The 22,582-nt window shown below is 33.2% G+C and overlaps 1 protein-coding gene across 1 annotated transcript; it reads right to left on the reverse strand.

Annotated features, from left to right (window-relative positions):
* Nucleotides 1–956: 956 nt before the first annotated feature.
* LOC110112124 lies at nt 957–2,092 on the reverse strand. Its single transcript, XM_020844221.1, has 2 exons — nt 1,857–2,092; nt 957–1,743 (listed from the first exon to the last, which is right to left on the reverse strand). The coding sequence occupies exons 1-2, from the start codon at nt 2,090–2,092 to the stop codon at nt 957–959; spliced, it is 1,023 nt and encodes a 340-aa protein (XP_020699880.1).
* Between the last annotated feature and the right edge of the window lie 20,490 nt (nt 2,093–22,582).

A 22,582-nucleotide genomic window follows, 5' to 3' on the forward strand; every position in this document is an offset into this window, starting at 1 on the left:
CTATCGTATGCCTACTCCATATCAACATTGATGGCTAAAAACCCATTGTTTGCTTTCGAGTGTTAGATTTTGTTAAAAACCTCTTGAGCCAAGAGAACATGATCCGACAATGATCTAACTTTTAAGAAAGCCACTTGATCACTTAAAATAACCTTGTGAATTATTGGCTCCAATCTGTTTAGCAAATTTTTGTCTACTAACTTATGAGTGATGTATAGGCTAATTGGATGAAAGTTTGATGGATACATTGGACTTTGCATTTTAGGAATTAACACTATCAATGTCTCCTTCCAATTGTGATGCATAATTCCTATTTTGAGAAACCTTTCAATAGCATTACAAACATCCTGTTAAATTACCTTCCATAAGCATTTAATAAACGAGAAGTTTATCCCATCTAGGCCCGGTGAGATATTCTTTCCCAAGTTGTCCACCACAACTGAAGTTCCTCCTTAGTAAATTCTGCATCCAATTTGAGTTGATCAACTACCTCCAAGATAGCAAACGGTTTCGGCCAGCCTTCCACAACACAATCTCTGTGCCTCCACTTTGATTTGAAAAAATTTGAAAAAATACTCTCCACCTCTGAGAGCTTGTCAGTCAAGACGCCATCTTCATTTTTTATGTGTTTAATCCCATTTGAGCTTCTTCTAGCATTTGCAAATGAGTGAAAGAAAGCTGAATTTGAATCACCTTCCTCCAACTACCTAGCCTTAGCTCTTTGTTTCCACCAAATATTAAGTCTAGCCAAAGTACAATTCAACTCATTTACCTTTGACTGAAGCAACAACAACTTTGCCGCATTTAGTAGCCCCTCAGCCTCTTCTAATTGTAGATCATATATTTCATTCTTCAAGGAATCTCTCAGCACATTTAAACTTTTAAACTTAGCCTTGCTCCAGTAAAATAAGGACTTTAAAGTTCTTTTAAGCTTCAAGTTCAAGGAAGTGGATGGATCACTCCCCCCACACTTTTTCCATGTTTTTTTCCATAATATCAAAAGCCCCATGATAAGTTGCCCACACATCCTCAAAATGCATACCTCTGTAGTGAGACTCCACAGGTTTCAACACCTCCAAAATGATTGGGCAGTGGTCTGATGCAATACGTGACAAATGCTTCACCAAGGCTAGATGAATGGAGTTCATTGCAATAGAGTTTATAATACATCTATCCAATCTTTCTAAGATGCGTCCTCCTCTGGATTTGTTGTTGCACCAAGTAAATTTGGGTCCAATAAACCCAACTTCATGAAAGTCATTGTTGCTCATAAACATCTTCATATCTTTGGCACCTTGAGAGAATACAAATATCTTGCCTCCTCTCTTCTCCTCCTGTGACAAAATGAAGTCAAAGTCTCCACCAATAACTACTGGTTTATTATCAGCATAAACCTTCTCCAAATTTTCCCATAGAGACTTCCTATCCAGCATATTCCTACTACCATATACTGTGGATACAAGCCAGCATCCTTTATTTACTACTTCCTGATTTCCAATGATGACTTGTGAAGAAACTTCCAACACTAAAAATGATGCCAAATCCTTCCTCCAAAGAAGCAAAATGCCTCCTGAAAGGCCATCAGATGGAACCATAAATGATTCCCATTTATCTCCCAAAAAACCCAAAATCTGTAGATTCTCCAACGAGCTTACTTTGGTTTCAACAAGTCCCACAAATAAAACATCATTATCCCTTACAAACTCCTTGAGATATAGAGCAGCCTCTCTCTTTTTGGCCCCTCTACAATTCCAAAAAGATAATGATGTCATTGTTTAAATAAAGGAGATGGACCCCCACCCTTTTTACTTCTACCAACATCCAACTTCCTATTATGAGTGACAATGTTACCTGACCCATATGATTTCAGTTCTTTAAGCAATTTTCCTTTCTTTCCTAAAGAAGAGTTATCCACTGCTTTAACTTCCTGGGAAATGTTCTTGCTAGGCCCTTCAGATCTCAACATCAGCTCCTGATTTCCTTTCAAAGTTACTTCTATTACAGCTGGCTCCAGATCAGTAAGTATTTCACCTTCTTCAACTTCATTAAAACCCTTCTCCTCCACATACTCATTCAAAATATTATCTTCCATAACTGATAAAATTCCAAATTTATTCAGTGTAAGAACATCAGACTTGGAAACTGATACCTACACCTTTTCAGTTTCTATTTCTGTAATTTCTGCACTGCCCAAGACATCTTCCTGTTGTACCCAATCCTTTTCTCCATGCTATGATTCTTCCTGAGCAGGCTTCAGGACTTTATCTGAAAGAGCTTGCTCTTTCTCCATTTTAAGTTCTATTTGGGAACAAAAACTCTTTTTGTAGATTGCATATACCATCCAGCAGCTCCATATCTTTTTCCCTTCCTTCCATAATTTACTTGAAGCCACGGCCCATAGCTACTTTCTTCACATTATTGACATGAACAGTCTGCTTCAATTAAGTTTGTTTGTTCCTTAACATTCCTGACCAAATCAGGAACTTCATAGCATTTTTCATCCTTCTTCTTAGAGCCCTTACATTCTGATAAAGTATGACCAATTATGCCACATTCGTAACATAATTTTGAAATTCCCTCATATTCAATTTTCTGGAAAATTTTTCCAGATAATCCTTCCACCCATACCCCAAAGGGTAATATCTCATTCCAGGGAACTCGAACACAAACTCGAGCGTATTCTCTTCTACCCCATTGAAACATGTTCCCATCAAGCAAGTAAGGCTTACCCACCTGAGATGCAATCCTGCAAATGTTGATATCATCCCGACATTACAAAGGTATGTTTGGTAATATTATAAATAAGGGAGCTGAAATCCCATTCATAGAAGTTGGAGAAATGAATGAGACCATTTTTCTAGCCCCACCACATGTCCCTTAATATACCATGGTCCTTCTATCAAAATTGTTCCATAGCTAATGAATTTTCAAACGAACATAGCACCCAACCTTTGCCCAAACTAGTTATGTGAAACTTCCATAATCTACTCCACTGCTTCCTTAGTTCAATACATACTACTGAAAATAGTATGTTATCTTCAAATACTTTCACCACAAGAGCATAATCCAATTTCTTAGCATTGCTACTTTCATTCTCTGCATGAAGCAAGACAGTCCTTCCATCTTCAGCTAGAAAGGACCCAACATATTTACATAGAATTAGTTAAGATGGGAGAGATAAAAATTTGAAGAATTTATTAGAATAAATATTCCTTCCAGCCGACATAGACGCTTGCACATTCAAATTCTCCATCACATCCCTAAAGCCAGATGCTATATTTAAATTATTTGGGCATATGAATTCCTCTTCCCTGATTACCTCCTTGGCTTTTCCAATAACCACCAGTGCAGTTTTGTTATTCAGTAGTCCTCCTTTCTTGATCAACAGAGGTTTCTCCTTGAACTGACCACTGAGAATCGATGCAGCCCTCTGACCTCCATTAAAAACTTTCGAAGATACTCGCATAGGAATGTTAAGACCTCTTCGAATATTCGCCCAGGAATGTTAAGCCCTCTTCACATTATTGACTTGAATAGTCTACTTCAATTAAGTTTGTTTGTTCCTTTTCATTCCTGACTGAATTAGGAACTTCATAGCATTTTTCATCCTTCTTCTTAGAGACCTTACATTCTGATAAAGTATGACCAATTATGTCACATTCGTAACATAATTTTGAAATGCCCTCATATTCAATTTTCTGGAAAAATTTTCCAGATAGTCCTTCCACCCATACCCCAAAGGGAAATTTCTCATTCCAGGGAACTTGAATTCAAACTCGAGCGTATTCTCTTCTACCCCATTGAAACATGTTCCCATCAAGCAAGTAAGGCTTACCCACCTGAGATGCAATCCTGTAAATGTTGATATCATCCCAACATTGCAAAGGAATGTTTGGTAATCTTATCAATAAGGGAGCTGAAATCCCATTCATAGAAGTTGGAGAAATGAAGGAGATCATTTTTCTAGCCCCACCACATGTCCCTTAATATACCATGGTCCTCCTATCAAAATTGTTCCGTAGCTAATGAATTTTCAAACGAACATAGCACCCAACATTTTCCCTAACCAATTATGTGAAACTTCCCAAATCTACTCCATTGCTTCCTTACTTCAATACATACTACTGAAAATAGTATGTTATCTCCAAATACTTTTACCACAAGAGCACAATCCAATTTCTTAGCATTGCTACTTTCATTCTCTGCATGAAGAAAGACAGTCCTTCTATCTTTAGCTAGAAAGGACCCAACATTTTTACATAGAATTGGTGAAGTGGGAGAGATACCAATTTGAAGCATTTATTAGAATAAATCTTCCTTCCAGCTAACGTAAACTCTTCCACATTCAAATTCTCCATCACATCCTTAAATCCATATGCTATTTTTAAATTCTTTAGGCTTATGAATTCCTCTTCCCTGATTACCTCCTTCCCTTTTCCAATAACCACCAGTGCAGTTTTGTTATTCAGCAGTCCTCCTTCCTTGATCAACAGAGGTTTCTCCTTGAACTGACCACTGATAATCGATGCAGCCCTCTGACCTCCATTAAAAACTTTCGAAGATGCTCGCACAGGAATGTTAAGCCCTCTTCGAATATTCACCCAGTAATGTTAAGCCCTCTTCACATTATTGACTTGAACAATCAACTTCAATTAAGTTTGTTTGTTCCTTAACATTCCTGACTGAATCAGGAACTTCATAGCATTTTTCATTCTGCTTCTTAGAGCCCTTACATTCTGATAAAGTATGACCAATTATGCCACATTCATAACTTAATTTTGAAATGCCCTCATATTCAATTTTCTGGAAACATTTTCCAGATAATCATTCCACCCATATTCGAAAGAGTAATTTCTCATTCCAGGGAACTCAAACGCAAACTCGAGCGTATTCTCTTCTACCCCATTGAAACATGTTCCCATCAAGCAAGTAAGGCTTACCCACCTGAGATGCAATCCTGCAAATGTTAATATCATCCAAACATTGCAAAGGTATGTTTGGTAATCTTATCAATAAGGGAGCTGAAATCCCATTCATAGAAGTTGGAGAAATGAAGGAGACCAATTTTCTAGCCCCACCGCATGTCCCTTAATATACCATGGTCCTCCTATCAAAATTGTTCCATAGCTAATGAATTTTCAAACGAACATAGCACCCAACCTTTGCCCAAACCAATTATGTGAAACTTCCCAAATATACTCCATTGCTTCCTTACTTCAATACATACTACTGAAAATAGTATGTTATCTCCAAATACTTTCACCACAAGAGCACAATCCAATTTCTTAGCATTGCTACTTTCATTCTCTGCATGAAGCAAGACAGTCCTTCCATCTTTAGCTAGAAAGGACCCAACATTTTAACATAGAATTGGTGAAGATGGGAGAGATAACAATTTGAAGCATTTATTAGAATAAATCTTCCTTCCAGCCGACGTAGACGCTTCCACATTCAAATTCTCCATCACATCCTTAAAGCCATATGCTATTTTTAAATTCTTTAGGCTTATGAATTCCTCTTCCCTGATTACCTCCTTGCCTTTTCCAATAACCACCAGTGCAGTTTTGTTATTCAGTAGTCCTCCTTCCTTGATGAACAAAGGTTTCTCCTTGAACTGACCACTGAGAATCGATGCAGCCCTCTGACCTCCATTAAAAACTTCCGAAGTTGCTCGCACAGGAATGTTAAGCCCTCTTCGAATATTTGCCCAGGCCTTAGATGTAGCCAGGTGCCTCCCCTCTATTGCCATCAGCTACATCCGCCGGCGAGACAGTGAATAACGACCTTTCAAAATAACTGTAAAATCAATGGAACAAGATGAATTTGAAAAAAAAAAACAATTGAATTTTTTTTAATATCCCAGACTTTCTCTCACTAGACTTCAATTCTCTATTGTATTTTTTAGATCACCCCTTTACTTGACTGCTAAAAACCTGATATTATGTTTAGTGTTTATCTATATGCTTGATTTCATGCTGATCCAAAAGAGTTTCACTTAACTACTATTAAGGGAATCCTTTGATATTTCTTAGGGAACCAAGACTTAGAAATCTAGTATCCTAGGCATATCACATCCCTAAGATGATATCCCGATTGTACCACATGATATGGTAATTTCTATATAAACAACTGGTTTTCTTCTTATTCCTCACATCATTTAAGTCTTTCTTTTTCCCTCTTGAATTCATACTATTATAATGGTTGGAGGAAAGCACTCTTGAGCCAAAAGCTAATGATTGGATAAACATTATCCTTATGTTGTCCCTTACAACTTATTTCATAATGGTTAAAATTAACTTTATTGCAGTTGGCCTTCTTATTCGCTACCATGAAAATCTAACTGTCATTCAAGATCACTGCCAAAAGAGATTAGCCAATCTAGCTTTAGGACATCTTATTTCCTTTTATCCTAGAGTTAAAATACAACCTTCAATATCCTACACCACCTAATCACTTTCTCGTTTCTATTTTAATAGCTCCTTCCATATCCCTTATAGTGCTTGTCGCCTCAACATTCATTATGGTGACCACTTAGAAGAGGAATCGGAAGAACAATCTTAAGCACTAGGTCCTATCTGCAAGTAGTCCCCTATTAATCAATTGGTTCAAAGGTTTGATCAATGGAAGGCTAGGTTTCACTCCTACATAGCTGCATAGGTGCAGCAACATGCCCAAAAATTATCTCACTTTGATGCATATGTAGCCTAGCAATAGTTGCAACATAATAAGAATATGACATGGTTTAGCGAGTAGTTTGTCTTTCTTCACTGATACTTTCAACCACCACCACCACCACCTAATAAGGGTTCTTTTTTCTAGTTAGCTAATGATTTTATTTTTAGTTTTAACTGATCTTCCTTTCTATACTTTATTATGTTTAGTATTTTTCTTTTTTCCCCCTCTTTATGATGTCAAAAGGGGGACTAGTGTGTTGTTTGCTTATATTTTAATGGAATTTACCGTATTCTTAAAAGTTTTATAGGGTTGTTAAGCCAATGCTAGTCTACATGATCTTTAGCTGTTTGACCTTCCAAGTGAACTTGTGTACTTGAAAGATTAATGAGTTGGACACATAAAACATATATACATGAATGGCAGTAGTTAAGAAAAAATAATTTCTGTTATCATCAAAATCATAATACTTGGATCCAGATCTATAATAATCTCCACCTTCTTGATGATGGAAAATATTATTATTGGAACATTTCAAATCATATATTTTTTATTTTTAATTTATTAAAAAATGAAACATAAAACAAAGGAGAACAATATAAGTAAAGCAAAGCAAATTTTACTAATATAAGTAAACGATACAACACTAATATTACTTTCTCTTTTGACATCACAAAAATGGAAAAAACAAAAAAATAACCACTAAACAAAACATAGTACATAAATATGTACAAAATATCACACAAAAACATCTCTACAAGTACGAAGGAACCTGATCAGGTGAAGGCAGTGATGGTGGTGGTTGAAAGAAACTATGAATGAAAGCAAACTACTCCCCAAACCACCCCATATCCTGGTCATGTTGCTATTGTTGTTGGGCTACATAGGCATTAAAATGATTAACATCTGTTGTATGCTGCTACTCCTACGCAATAATATAGGAGTCAAATCTGACCTCCCACTGGTCAAACCTCTCCACCAATTGATCCAGTTGAGACTGCTAGCAGATATGAACAAGTTCAAGAATAGCCTCTTTCTCTACTCCCTCAGCCTCCTTGTGCTCTAGGTGGATGCAGGTGCTGTGAAGGATATGGAAGGAGCTATTGGTGTAGAAGGCAGATTAGTAGTTTGGTGGGGTGGGATACTTAAGATTGTTCTTTGTTTTAAAAAAAAATGCAATGATGTGTCCTAGGGCCAGATTTGGTTTCCTCTTATGTCCGGGATCCCTAATGCTAGTAAAGTTTTCAATTTATCAAAAAAGAAGATTAGTAGCATTGAAATCCATACGAGCCATGATACAATAGGTGGTGAGGGAGAGTACATGAGTGATGTGAATACGATCACTAGCGTTTAGATGTATAGAGGTTCGAAGGATATGTTGAATGGTCCTAGCATCTTTGACCAAAGAATTAGAGGCACCATCATGAAAATTTGCATTGGTGTGTCTTAAATATTGATTGATAGGGCTCTAGTTGAAATATGGATCTAAAGCTAAGATACGAGTTTATCGCCAGTGGTGGAAAGTTGATGAAGTTCATGACAACCCTAATAAGTGATTTCTACAGGTCTCTTATTGATTTAAGATTGAAGCATAGTGTAGGTAGAGTTAATTCAAAGATTGGCAAAGAATTCATACAAGAGTTCAGAGTGGAAAGGGAATGCGAGGGTCAGAATAAAAGTTAGGGTAGTATGAGCAAACAAATCTAACATTGGATAAGTGTGCGGGGATTAACAATCTTGGAGGATGTAATCCCTACCATGTTGTATCAGAGATAGGCAGTCTAATCTGCTGCCTCAGTTAAGTGAGAGTCCACAACAGTGCTGCAAGAGTTGCATATAAGTGCACATGATCTTTTGCTACCAACTATATCAAGAAGTGGAAAGTTTAAGTGTGAGAATAGTTGAAGGATTTGGTGAAGAAGAAGGTTTCAAATCAACTATTTATAAAGAGTCTAGAAAATCATCTAGGATGATCGTAGAATCATCCAAAATGATGAAGAGCAATAATTGCATCCAGAATGATTGGTCAAAAAGGCAGTCTTATCATCTAGGATGATCGGACATCATCTAGGATGATTAGACACAGGCGATTGTCCAAAGGAGTTAGAAAGTATGATATTTGACTATAAGGATCATCCAGGATGAATAAGTGGATTGTCTAGGACGATTAGTAATAATGGATTATACCAGCAAAATTTAAAATATTTAACTATTTTTTCCATGTCGATCGGCCAAGACGAACAGATGGATTGTCAAGGACGAGCATCAATAATTGAGGCAGAATTTGATCATGTCATCCAGAACGATGTGGATTATCCATGATTATAACAAATAATATAGCTAGATTAGCCATTGGATAGATGATGAGCAATGTATTGATGATATCATCTAGGATGATAGTGAATCGTCCAAAATTATATGAATAAAAAAATTGAAAAATTTTGATGATGGTTAAGGATGATTAGAAGAGGTCCCAAAAATAAAAAAATAAGTAACACATAATAAAAGATTTGTAAAAAACATAAAGAAAAGATGTTCAAAATAATAAAAAGAATAGAAATATTTTTTTAAAATCAATGTTAGATAATGATAAATTTTTCTTGTAATTGGATTAAAAATTATTAAAAAATGAATTAACAATACTGATATTTAAAAAATTATAGAACAAACAATCCTGTTAACCCCAGCTCGAACTTCATACAGGGCAAACCATCTTTTGAAAATAAAGATTTATCTTAGAAAAAATAATTAGATAAGAAAAGTGATCCATTCAAAACTTCATTCCAGAAAAAATATCTTATAGAATAATATAACAAAGTAATTAGTCACGATAATGATTTTCAAAAATAAAGTCTTTAAAAATATCAAGTGACACATGAATTCTTCTAAGATTTAAAGGTTTGAAAGATAAGGAAGATTGATTTTTTATGTGCTCATTTTGTGCCTCTTGTCATTTATTTGGCGATCATAATGCATCATTTTAATTTTTCCTTTTTGGACTCATTTTATACCTCTTGTCATTTTTGCGAGCTAGCTCCCTTTTTAAAAACTTTAAAGACTCTCAATTATTAGAATATCTTCCAAATAATAGAGAAGAAAAACTCATTATCTAATATAAGGAGGAGTATTCCACAAAGCAGAATCATATTCATATGATAAATACATCAACTTGATCAAGAAAGCTTAAAATTGATTTAATGTCTTTGAATATTATTCATATGAGATAGATAGCAGTAGGAAGATATAAAAGATCTTAATTTCAAAGTCCAATTATTAAATTGAAATAAATTTTGCTTCGAAAAAGAAAATTATGCCACTAAATGAGTTAAAGAAAGAGAAACAATCAAGAGTATTTCTTCCTTTAACTGATTTAGGGATGCCAATCATTGTTTAAAAATTTTCAAAAAAAAAAAGGAAAAATTGTCATTTCAGCACTAACTAATAAAAGACTAGAGGGAATACTAAAAAAAAATGAAATATAAAAATGCAGCATATAAATAAAAATAAGCAAGAAACTAAAAATATAAGAAAGATCATAAAATAAAAAAATCAGAGTTCAATAATCATCAAGTTCATGATTTTATGTCTGAGACAAATAATCTAGTCCTTAAGATAATGAGAGTTCCAAAGACCAGTGGTTTAGTAAATATACCAGCTAGTGGTTTTTAGTTGCTACATGGTGTAGCTCATTGTCTCCTTTAGTAACATTGTCCCTAATAAAGCGATGTGTTATGTCAATGTGTTTTATTCTAGAATGTTGGATAGGATTTTTAGAAATGTAGATCACACTAGTATTATCACATAGAATTTACATTGTGCTGATAGATAATCTTAAATCCAAAATCTATTGCTTTAACCAAAGGACTTAGACCATATAACTCCCTAAGGCCATATATTCAGCTTCAGCAGTAGAAAGTGCAACTAAGTTTTGTTTCTGCTAGACAAGGAGATTAAGGAATATCCTATATTTGACATATTCTAAAGGTACTCTTTCTATCCATGCTACAACTTGTTGACCAAATTTTTGTATGAGGTTAATACGACTTGTTCCATACTCGAGATTAATTTAGCCTCCACATAAATTTTGACCCTAGGATATATCTAGACTCTAGGATCCTCCTAGAATCATGACCTTAGGATCTACTCTAGACTCTAGGATTCTTCTAAATCAATCCAATCTTTATGATCAATCCATATCTTAGATCAATTTTGATTCAAATTAGTTTAAACCCCATACTGTAGGATTTTCTTAGACTTTAGGATCCTTTTAGATTCTAGACTTTAGCATCTATCCAGGCCCTAAAACTCTTCTAGATTCAAGACCTTAGAGTCCCTATAGATTCTAGGATCAATCTAGATTCATATCAATTCATGTTTCAAACCTAGTCAGACTTTAACCCAATTTAACTCAAAACCTAGACTCCATTTCAAGCCTTAATTTAGCCTTCAAATCAATATCAAACCTAATTTAGGACCTATCCAATCAATAATAATTTTTCAAATGATTGTAAATGATTAGGATAATACAAACTTAAACTTTGGAACCTAAAGTCCAGTTCAAATCCAAAACTTCAAACCAAAATCCAAGGTTCAAAGGCCCTATCCTGAAAGCCTTTTCTAGTGAAATTTCAAACACCTCAAACCCTAGTAAAATAAATTTGGAATTAGAATATATAATATACATATTGATAGGACATGTCTCTAGAGGAAACCCTCCAATTTTGAACCTATTCTGAGGTCCCTAGGCCAAGAAACTGAGTCCATATGCAAAGGCTATCAAACCTTCAAATATTTAAGGCAAATGCCATTGGAGCAGTCACCTAATGAATTTTTACCTTAGAGCTTTCTCCAAAGGTTCTAATCACTTCCAGACCCTTAATCCTAATTTGTTAAGCTTTAAATTATATTTTGGTAGACCCAATTTGACCCCTGGTTGACTAGGGGTCAAAATGACCAAAATGCCTCTTAAGGGTTTGAATACATATTTCAAACAAAATGACCTCCAAATTGCTTAGAATCACTTCAAAAATTTTAAAATGTCAAACCAAACCTATTGATCTCAAATCTAGGTCTTAGGTCAATCTAGTTGACCAAGTTAACTTAGGTTTGCCTAATACTCCCTTAAGGGTCCAAATGGGTATTTTCAAACCACTTGATCAAATTGATTTCTTCAAACCCTCAAACATATCCCAAAGCATAGTTTAAATATACTCAAACCGATCATGAGTCAGTTCAAAGTACTTTGACCAAGTCAACCCATGAAAAACATGGTCAACATCACTTAAGCTTTCCATTAATTCATTAACACTTGGTCAAACTTCAACCCATAACCTTAAGTTCTCTCCAAACTCATTCAAATAGCTCTCAAGACACTCTCTATACAACCTCACCATACCATATGGTAGGTTGACTGGTCAAACATTCAACATGGGCATTTGGAAGTGGTTAAAGATGGGCAAACAAGCCCTTATGTGAGCTTAGGTGGCTTTTACCACCTTGGCAGGCCAAATTTTCATGATAAAATCATGCCCTCATGCATTTGGTTGGCTATAGGGATTGCTTGGTAGCACCATAAGGTCTCTATCTCCCTTGATTATGATAGTAATCATTGGGGGGAATGGCTAATCGCATGCTTCACTCAAAGTTTTGGAATTACCTCATAACATCAAAAATCTTTAATTCCAGCAATATCTATCCCATTCTAGCTCTCCCTCAGCCTCTCCATCTTTAAGAAGGTCCCCTCCAGCCATTGAAAAGGTTGTTGAAAGTCTTGAGAGCCCAAATTAAGAAGAGAGAGTGAGAAAGAGAAAGGATAATTGCTGTAGCATAATTTGATCTAGATGTCAAAAGCTCTTGGACCCTTAAAGGAAGTTATAGAGGATTATTATACCTTTCCAACAAGTTGAAGAGCATCCAAATCGATCAACATGATTATAAGATATCCTAGCTTTTCTATACAAATTTAATTTTAAACTACAATTAATCTACAATACATGAAGTCTCCAAACTTCAGGTGTTGGAAGATTAAGTTGAAAAAAAGCTATGTTTTTAATTTCATTCAATTTGGATGAGTATTTTTGAAGTTATAGCTATTTGAAAATTTAGGCTCTAATAGAGCAGAGCCATCCGATACCAACACATGCGCGATCGGATGACCTTGTAAGTATCAGATAACACTCCCATAGGACGAGCCAGATAGTGGATCTTATGCATTTGACGCATCTGAGGATGCATGTCGACCTCTGATACGATGTAACCATTTTAAATAAAAAAATGATTTTAAAATCATTTAAATATATAGAACTTCCAAAATTCATAAAAAAATCCATATTTTTACCTAATTGACTATTCATAGGCTTGTTGGAAAGGGCTTGAGCCCTAATAATTATTAAAATTATAATCCAAGTGTTTTGATGATGGGATTATGAGTTATTGTAGATTGTTTCAAATTCATTTTTTAGCAATTTTCTCATAATCCTTTGATCAATTTGAGCCTAAATTTTGGGGAAATATTTTTGAACGTCTTAGGCATCACCTATAATTTTTCTTAGGACCAGATGTTCAAAGGATTTCTATGATGTGAATTTTCAAAGTAATGGTCTATTTTGGACCCAAAATTTCAAAAATTCATAACTCTTCAAATTATTAGAATTAGGCTGTATAATTGTTGTGGTGTTCTTGGATATATTTTAGGATTAGATGACATAAATTTCAAACTCATTTGGACACCTACGAAAAGTAATTAAGGAAAAGGCCTAGATAACTTAGAAAAATCCTAGGAAATTTTACACACTCAATAGGGGTGAAACTTCATAACATTAAATTTTGTGACATTATCTATCGTAGGTTCAAATTTCACTAGATTTGGAGGTCATTAAGTCAGAAAATGAAACAAATCAAATTTCAGCCTTTCTAGGTGTCCAACAAATTCAAAAAGCTATAATAAATCCAAATTAAATCTAAAAATTACAAATAATATCTCTAGCTGACCAAACATTAATCCTCTATCTAGGAAAAATTAAAGTCTAATCACTAGATGTTTAATTTAACTTTAATTTTAATTTTATTGAAAATAAACCATTAATTAAATAAAATAATTAAAAAATATTAAAAAACCCAAATCAATTCTAAACTTTTGAAAACAGTCCTATGGGTCATTACTGACCATTGAAAGTGATTCCATACTGTTTAGAATAAATTTGGATCAAAATAATCAAAACCTCAATAATTAAGTAATTTAAAAACTCCATTAATCAACCAAACTTTGAAAAATAACAATAAATTCAAATTAAATTAAAAAATTTCAAATAATATAAAAAAATAACCAAGACTTAATCCTTAATAAAATAAAACTAAAATCACTTTAATTTGACTTCAATTTATAGAATAGTTTAATTTTAAATAAAAATTAATATTTAATTATTTTAATTAAATAAAAATAATTAAAATTCCCATTAAATATTTAAACACTTAAGAATCTTTTCTTAGGTCTTTCATAACCTCTGTAAGTGATTTCAAAAAGTTTGGAGTTCATTTGGAGTGAAATCACAAAAACCTAATTAATTAAACTAATTTTAAAATTCAAATAATTACTCAAACTTTGAAAAATCACAACTAATTCCAGAAAATCAATATTTAGCAAACTCAAAGGAATTCAACTTATATGAAAATTTAGTATTTATTAAAAATATCAAACCTTCAAAAATAAGTCAAAGTCAAAAAGTCAATAAACCTATCAAACATAAGTTAAAATTCAAGTCAAATCTTCAAACCATCATAACTAATTATAGAAAAATCTAAATCCAAGAAACTTATAGTCTAATTGATCATCTTAAGGTCTAATATTTTATAAAAATGCTAACTTTCCAAAAATTATTCTTATTTAAAAAGTCAAAATTTTACTCTTTTAATTATACATTAAATAATTCAAATAATTCCAAAAAAATTAAATAATTGAATCCAGAAAATACTAATTTAACTTTAAAACTAGAAACCAATTAAAATTAATTAAAATTTGTTAAATTTCAAACCTTAATAAAATTAAATCACTTAATCATACCAGTTATTATTAGGTAACTCAGGCATGCAAGGCTATTAATTTAACCCCAAGGAAGGTGTAATAAACTTCACCGCCTCGGTGAGAAACAAACGTGATATTCAATACCACTTTAAAATATAGGTGAAATTTAATTTTAAGCCATTAATACTTAAACTCAAACTTAAATCTCTTGAGCCTTTCAACCAACCAGAACTGTAGATAACTTTAACTAATTGCCCCACCTAGGACATATCCAAGCTACATAGCCAACTTCACACACTTTAGATGATTTGCTTGGACACCACTTTTAGATTTATGCTAGATTGGTATTTACTTTTTTGTTGTGTAGGGTTTTTTATGGTTTTCACTACATGTTATTTGATAATGTTGATGTTATTGTTTATTTATTTTCTACACTCTATGATGTGATTGATTGTGCATTAGATCTACCCCTAGGTTAGGGACAATTTATACTAATTTAATTTTATGCAGTTGGCTAGGCTCATATAGGGCATTAAAGTTAAAGGGGAAAAATTAATAAAGCTTTAAAATTAATGATGTTTTCTGTAGATCCTCCAAAAATTTACTAAGTCCGCCTTTAAAATTAAAAGAGTATGGTCAAGTGTGGTTATAAATTTGAGCATTTAAATATTTTTAATATATATAACTACTTTGGATATCAAATTAACTACTGATTATTAGGATAACCCTAACGGTTAAGTTTGAGTCTAGATTTTTTATTTTTCAAATGTAATTTAACTTAAGCATTGAGTTGTATTTTAAAGTGACTATTTGAAATAATATTATATATCTAATTTGGAATCCAAAGAGAAAGGGACACCCCCCCTAGGGGAGAGTCCCTCGCCATTTGGAGATCCAAATTAAGTAGATTTTGAAATATCCGAAGGGGAAAGATAATACCCCTTCCAAGGGGGAGTTTCTTTTCATTTGGATATCCAAATCCGACGATCCAAGAAGTTGTAGAAGGATGAAGAAATAGATAATGAGAAGACCCACTCTCAAAGTCACTTGAGTCTTAGGATTAGAAATCTCGGCTTGTTATCAGTTGTACCTGACAACTTTACTTTTTTGCAATTTTGAGTTTTAATATTAAAAGGCATTTGCCTATAGATATTAAAGTGTAATTTATTTATTTATTAATATTGATTGTTTGATGTTGAGTGTGATATAAGATTATATTTTTTAGTAGTTTTTTTTGGTGATCTTGCATGATGATTTTATTTTAGCTTGGAACCCAATCAAAGGCTCATGAGAGTAAGCTAAAAAATTATTCTATTTAAACCAATTAATAATTTTAGCCCACTTAGAACTTTAATGCTTTTAAGAAGTAAACTAGGACTCGTTGAGGTCTTTTTCAGACATTATATTGAATATTATCTACCTTATTAGGCTCCTCCCCACCTATGATTTCTTGTAGGACACTTGACCTATTAGGCTGCAGTCCTGTCAAGGGGATGTTGTGCAATCTCTAGGGAAAAATCTATTTTCTAAGCCTAATTTTAAAACAACTTCATTCTGATTTAAGAATTTTATAGAGTCAACTAGCATGCATTATATTAGAAAAAAATTTAAATATGTCTAAAACTTTAATTTTATTTATTTAGGCATCAGATACCCAACATATAGTAAGGGGCCAATTAGGATCTGCCCTAGATTTTGACCGTGCTTTCTTGAAACTTATTATAAATAATGTTCCTACCACTCTTGCATAAAAGACCCTACTCATGTTTTTGAATCACCTAGGTGTGGTTTAGTTGGTTCCCCAATCCTGGCCAAGGTAAGACCAAGTTTGTATTGCATTAGTTAGCTTCAGCTCACTAATGTTTAGTACCTAATTTAGACTTAGGTTCTAAGAAAGGCTTAGGCTATAAGACCTTAAACCTTTGGGAATCTAATCCCAACTTTTAATAAAATTGATCACTCAAATATGAATCTCTTTCAATCAAATTCAAGCCCAACTGTTAGGATAGGTTGGAATGTTTCTGAAATAATTCAGAATCTCAAAACACCTCTTACTCGTCATCGTTTGACTCCAAAAAAAAGTGCTCAACTTTGAACCATTCCCATTTGAAAATTCTATTCCTTACCTCCTTTGATATCAAACTTTGAAATTTTAAATAAAATTTTTACCACTATTTTAATTGACAGTTTTTATAGCAAACTTTAATTTCTTATGATGTAATTAATTACAAGGGCTTGCGCTCATAGGAGATTTAGAAACCTAGATCTAACCTTTTAAAAATAATTTTTTTAAAAAAAACTTCAATTAATTCTCTATGGGAAATTAAAAAAAATGGTAACTGTTATCATCATATTCAAATAATCGATAATAGACAATATCCTCTTTCCTCAAAAAGATATATTGCTTTATTATTATTACTTTGATTATGAAATTATCAATCTCCTATCCGGATCATTATAGATAAACACTTGATCAGGATGAATTCAAACTTTTGTAATTTAAACCCATTAGGGAATGATATATTCACCTCCTGAGGTGATATTATTCTTAATGACATGTTCGATTTCAAAACTATTATTCTAGAAATTAAACTTTCCCAAAGAAAATTAATCTTTTTAAAACTAGTTTTTTTAATCAAAGACACCCTACAATGTTTGAATCAAAATATCTTATATTCTCAAAAGAAGTGCTATACCTTGAATACTAGATTCCTAATTTTTTGATTGCTAAGAGATATCTAAGGATTCTCATAACTGTAGTCAGGTAGGACTCCTTTAGATCATCTTGAAATCTAGTAAAAAGATAAAGACTAAACATTATATCAGGTATGTTAACTGTCAAGTAAATGAGTGGTACAATTATTCCTCTATATTTCTTTTGATCAACTGATTTTCCAATTGAGTCTTTATTGGATTGAACATTAGAGCTCATGGGAGTGTTTAATAGCTTGGCATTATCCATTCCTTATTTCTTCAAGATGTCCTTAATGTACTTTGATTGATTAAGAAAGATTCTATCATCTATTTTCCTTACTCTAAACCCCAAAAAATATGATAATTATCCCATCATACTTATCTCAAATTCCTTACTCATTATTTTAGAAAAATTATCACATAAATTTTTATCAGAAGATCCAAAAAGTATATCATCAACATAGATCTAAATAATAAGTAATTCAACTCCCACTCTCCTTAGAAAATTGGTGGTATCTACGCTCCCCTTAACAAACTCCCTTTCAAGTAGGAATGTGCCAAGCCTCATATACCATGCACTAGATGTCTATTTTGATCCATACAAAGCCTTTTTTACTTTGAAACATGATTTGGAAATTAAGAATTTTCAAAGCCTAGGGGTTGCTTTACAAACACATCCTCTTTTATTACCCCATTTAAAAAGGCACTCTTGACATCCATTTGGAGAAGCATAAATCCCTTATAATAGGCAAAGGCTAGTAGCACTATAATCACTTCTAATCTAACTACATGGTAAAAAATCTCCTCAAAATCAATCCCTTCTATTTGATTATACCCCTTTTTCACTAATCTTACCTTATTCCTAACCACCATGCCAAAATCATTCATTTTTTTCTTAAACACCCATTTGGTTCCTAATACAGTTTGGCCCTTATATCTTTCTACTAGCTCCCAGACATATTTCCTAACAAATTGGTTTAATTCCTCTTATATGGATAAAATCCATAATTTATTAGAAAGGGCTTGATTAATGTTGGTGGGTTCAATTATTGAGATGACGGCCGAGTGGTTAACTTCTTTGCTAAGTCCATGCCTAGTTATAACACCTTCAGAAGGGTCTCCTAAGATTAATTCATTAGGATGACTTAAAGAATATTTCCAATCTCTTGGAAAAATGTTTTGAGGTTCTACCCTTTCCTCTAAATTTGTAATTTCTACTCATTGGGTAATCTCACCTACTTCATTAGTATTTTGATGTTTTATCCTTTCCTCTAGATTTTTAGTTTCAACTCCTTGGGTAATCTCACCTACTTCATCTTCTTTCACAACTCTAGACTTATCATAATTAGATTCATCAAACACTACATGAGTAATCTCCTCCACCAACAATGTCCTTTTATTAAATACTCTAAAAGATTTCCCTACACTTGAATAGCCTAAGAACACTCCTTTATAAGATTTTGGGTCAAATTTTCCAAAAAATGATTTCCTATTATTTAGAATGAAAACCATATAAACAAAGATGTGGAGGTGAGAAAGGTTGGGTGTCCTACCCTTAATGATCTCATTGGATGTCTTATTCAGTTTAGATCTAACATTCACCTTATTCAACCATAATAGGTTGTGTTCATTACTTATGTCCAAAAGTATTTTGGAATTGAGTACTCAGCAAACATGGCTCTAACAGCTTCCACTAAAGGCATGTTCCTCCTCTCAGCTACCTCGTTATGCTGAGGGGTTCTAGGATCTGAGAAGTTGTGACTAATCCCATGCTCCTCATAGAAACTTTCAAATCTCTCATTTTCAAACTCTCCACCATGGTTACTATGGATGGTCAAGATATCACAGCCTATTTTTTCTGAATCTAAGTGGAGAATGATTTAAATTCATCGAATGACTCACTTTTATGTGATAGAAATCTAATCCAAGTGAACCTCAAGTAGTCATCGACTATTATAAATCCAATGATCTTTCCCCGTAAGCTTGTAGTGCTTATGGGTCCAAATAAATTGATGTGAATGACTTCTAAAGGTTTAGAGGTGTTAATATCCTTAACGGAATGAAATGAGGATTTGACTTATTTCCCTAATTGATAGGCATCACACAGGTGGTCCTTAGTGAACCCAAGCTTAGGGATTCCTCTTACTGAGTCTTTTTGGGTTAGTTTTCTAAGAGTTGCCATGCTAGCATTACATAAGCTCCTATGCCACAACCATGACTCATCAGCAATAAATTTTAAATAAAATGAAGCAGTATATTCAATATTATTAAAATCAAGCATATAAATATTATTGATCCTTTTTCACTGTTAAATAATCTTATTATTTAAGCTTATAATACAACTATTTGACAATAATTTTATGATGAAGCCTTTATTGTAGGGCTAACTAATGCTGAGAAAGTTATATTTCAAGCCATCAATAAGTAAAATATTTTCAATCAAAAGTTTCTTAGAGTTTCCAATTATACCTACGCCCACCACTTTCTTGGTGGTGTTGTCCCCAAGAGTGACCTTACCTCCAACCCTGGCATGTAGCAAAATGAATTTATTAGCATCTCCATTCATATGGAATGAGAATCCATTGTCCAGGTACCACATGCTCTCATGAGATCTTATGTGAGAGCAAACCTACAAAATCATCAAATGTTAGATTTAGGAATCCAAATAGGTTTGGGTCCCTTCTTATGAAAAAAAGAATGCAATGAATTTGTGTTATGCTATGAATCATGCAATTTAGGTTTCCACACCAAATGTATTCTAAAGTGAATAGTGTATGTATGGGAAATATGTCCTAGCATGCCACATGAAAAACATCTAACACCAGGAAAAGAGTTTATTATTCTACTTAGGTAAAAGTGCCTCTTCCTATGTTTGAATGATGCATGTTGATTTAATGGATTGTGAAACTTAAGTATTTTGGGTGGGTTTTTACTTTCTTTGAAATCAGTTGCAAGAGTATCTAAGTCATTATATGAAGTTTCTAGCTTAACATGTAAACTTTTCAGGCAATCATGCTCATTAGTCAATTCATAATACTTTTTGTTCAAAGCATCAAATTCATCTGGTAATGTCATGTAATTGCTATCAAGTGTAGAATATTATTTAATCAAAACTTCATGCTCTTTTTGTAAGTTCAAAAATTCTTGTTTAGGTTAGCATACAATTTTTAAGTTTTCTATAAGATGAATGAAATTTCTCAAAAATATCAAGCAAGTGATCATATGTTAATTCACATACCTCTTCTTGGTCAGAGTGACAAAGATAATTATCCTCCATCAAATATATGTTGGTTGTCTCCTCCTCAACTTCTCTTTCATATGAGTTAGATATAGAATCCATCTAGAAAGTCTTTTGGATCCATTTCTTATCCTTCCTAAACTTAGGCTTTTCTTCACCCTTCTCTTTGCTTGGCTGATCTTTAAGTATATGATAATAAGCTTTTACATGTCTCGACTTCCTACATTCAAAGTAAATCACATTAGAAGAACCTTTAGAATTCTTGATATTCTTACCTTTGCTCCATTTATGATGGTGCTATTATTTCTTTCTAAATAGCTTTTGAGTTTCCTTATAATTAACAAAACATCATTATTCTAAGAACATGAACTATCAATGTCAGAATCCTCAGCCTTTAAGGCTACAGTTTTGTCCTTCTTCTTCTCCACTGCATCAAGCTGTCTTTGGTTCACTCCTTACCCATAAGCAATGAGTGATCCAAGTAAGTTATCTATAGAATAAATATTTAAATCCTTAGATTCTGTTATAGCAGTAATCTTAGCATCAAAGGAAGAAGGTAAATATCTAAGGATTTTATTAACTTTCTCATAGTTTGTTAGCTCTCTTCCTAAGGCATGAAGAGAGGTGACTATTTGTGTAAACCTAGTATACATTTAGATATTTAGTCACTAGATTTCATGTTAAAAAGTTTATTGTCATGAAGTAAAATATTAAACTTAGATTACTTAACTTCACTTGTGCCTACATAAGTAATACATAATCTATCCCATATTTCTTTACTTGTAGCACAAGTTAAAATATGGATGCAATCTTCTGATTTCATTACATAAAAAAAAAAGTTTAAACATTTTACATTAAGTTGCGCCAGATCTCTATCATCAAAGGTCCATTAAAAAAATGGAAGTTCAATTTTGATGCCATTTATTTCACGTGTTGGTGCAGAATAACCTTCTTTTATAAGCATTCACATTCGATAATCTATATATTGAAAAAAGTTTGACGTTTGAGTTTTCCAGAAATCAAATGGTATATTATAAAATAATGATGGTCGAGTAATAGAATATCCTTCCTCTATGTTCTAGTTACCAAAGTTAACCATTGATCAAAATTAAAAATTTTTCTAAAACAAAATTTTATGAATCCCTCTCTGATACCACTTGAAAGTTTATGCCCTTATGAACTAGCCCAAGGCTAACTAAGATGGGGGGGGGGGGGAATTGGGGTGAATTGGTGATTTTAAATAAAAGGAAGATCTTTTTAAATAATGTGTAGGAATAAAACATAAAGAGCACACCATATTATTATAGTGGTTCAGTCAACTTGACCTATGTCCACTCCCCGAATCCACTCTTCTAGGTATTGCTCTAAAACTATAGTGATTCTCCTTTTTCTCCCACAGTAAGGTGAAGAAGACCTTAAAGAATCCTTTTCACTGACCCCTGTAAGGCAAATAACCTAGAATCCTTTTGCTTCCTCCTTAAATAGGTAGAGAACCCCAACTCATTTTGCTTTCTCCTTAAAAAGGTAAAGAATCTTGATTTAGTGTTGACAAAGACCTCCAAAGAGCCACCAAGGAACCAAGGACGATGATTAGAAAAAATGAATAGAATTCTTGCTTGGAGCAACCTTTGTGAACACCTCACAAACTCCCCTTCACAAGATCCTCTCTCTCTCTTCCAAACTATCTTTCTCCTTCTTTATGCTCTCTCAAGTCAGAATAATAGCAAAAGATCCTCTTATTAAAAAAAAAAGTGATCTTATAAAGAAGTCCTTAAAAATTACCCTAATTTTCAACTTACCGTCAAATATTATCATGTATGATCAATGTATTTAAGCCCTTCCAACCAGGACAATCTGGGGTACAATTAGAACATAATATTTGTTTTAACCATCCACATCGTCCTATACGATTAGTTAGAAATCATACATAATCGTCCAAAAGATAGTTTGGGACATCT

The sequence above is a fragment of the Dendrobium catenatum genome, unplaced genomic scaffold (assembly GCF_001605985.2).
Source record: "Dendrobium catenatum unplaced genomic scaffold, ASM160598v2 fragScaff_scaffold_1038, whole genome shotgun sequence".
Classification (NCBI taxonomy): Eukaryota; Viridiplantae; Streptophyta; class Magnoliopsida; order Asparagales; family Orchidaceae; genus Dendrobium; species Dendrobium catenatum.

Coding starts and splice junctions, on each gene's coding strand:
- LOC110112124 (XM_020844221.1), bottom strand. CDS start 2,092: ATGGAAGATAATATTTTGAATGAGTATGTGGAGGAGAAGGGTTTTAAT. Junction 1,744..1,856: donor AAAGAACTGAAATCATATGG/GTCAGGTAACAT, acceptor TTGGAATTGTAG/AGGGGCCAAAAAGAGAGAGG.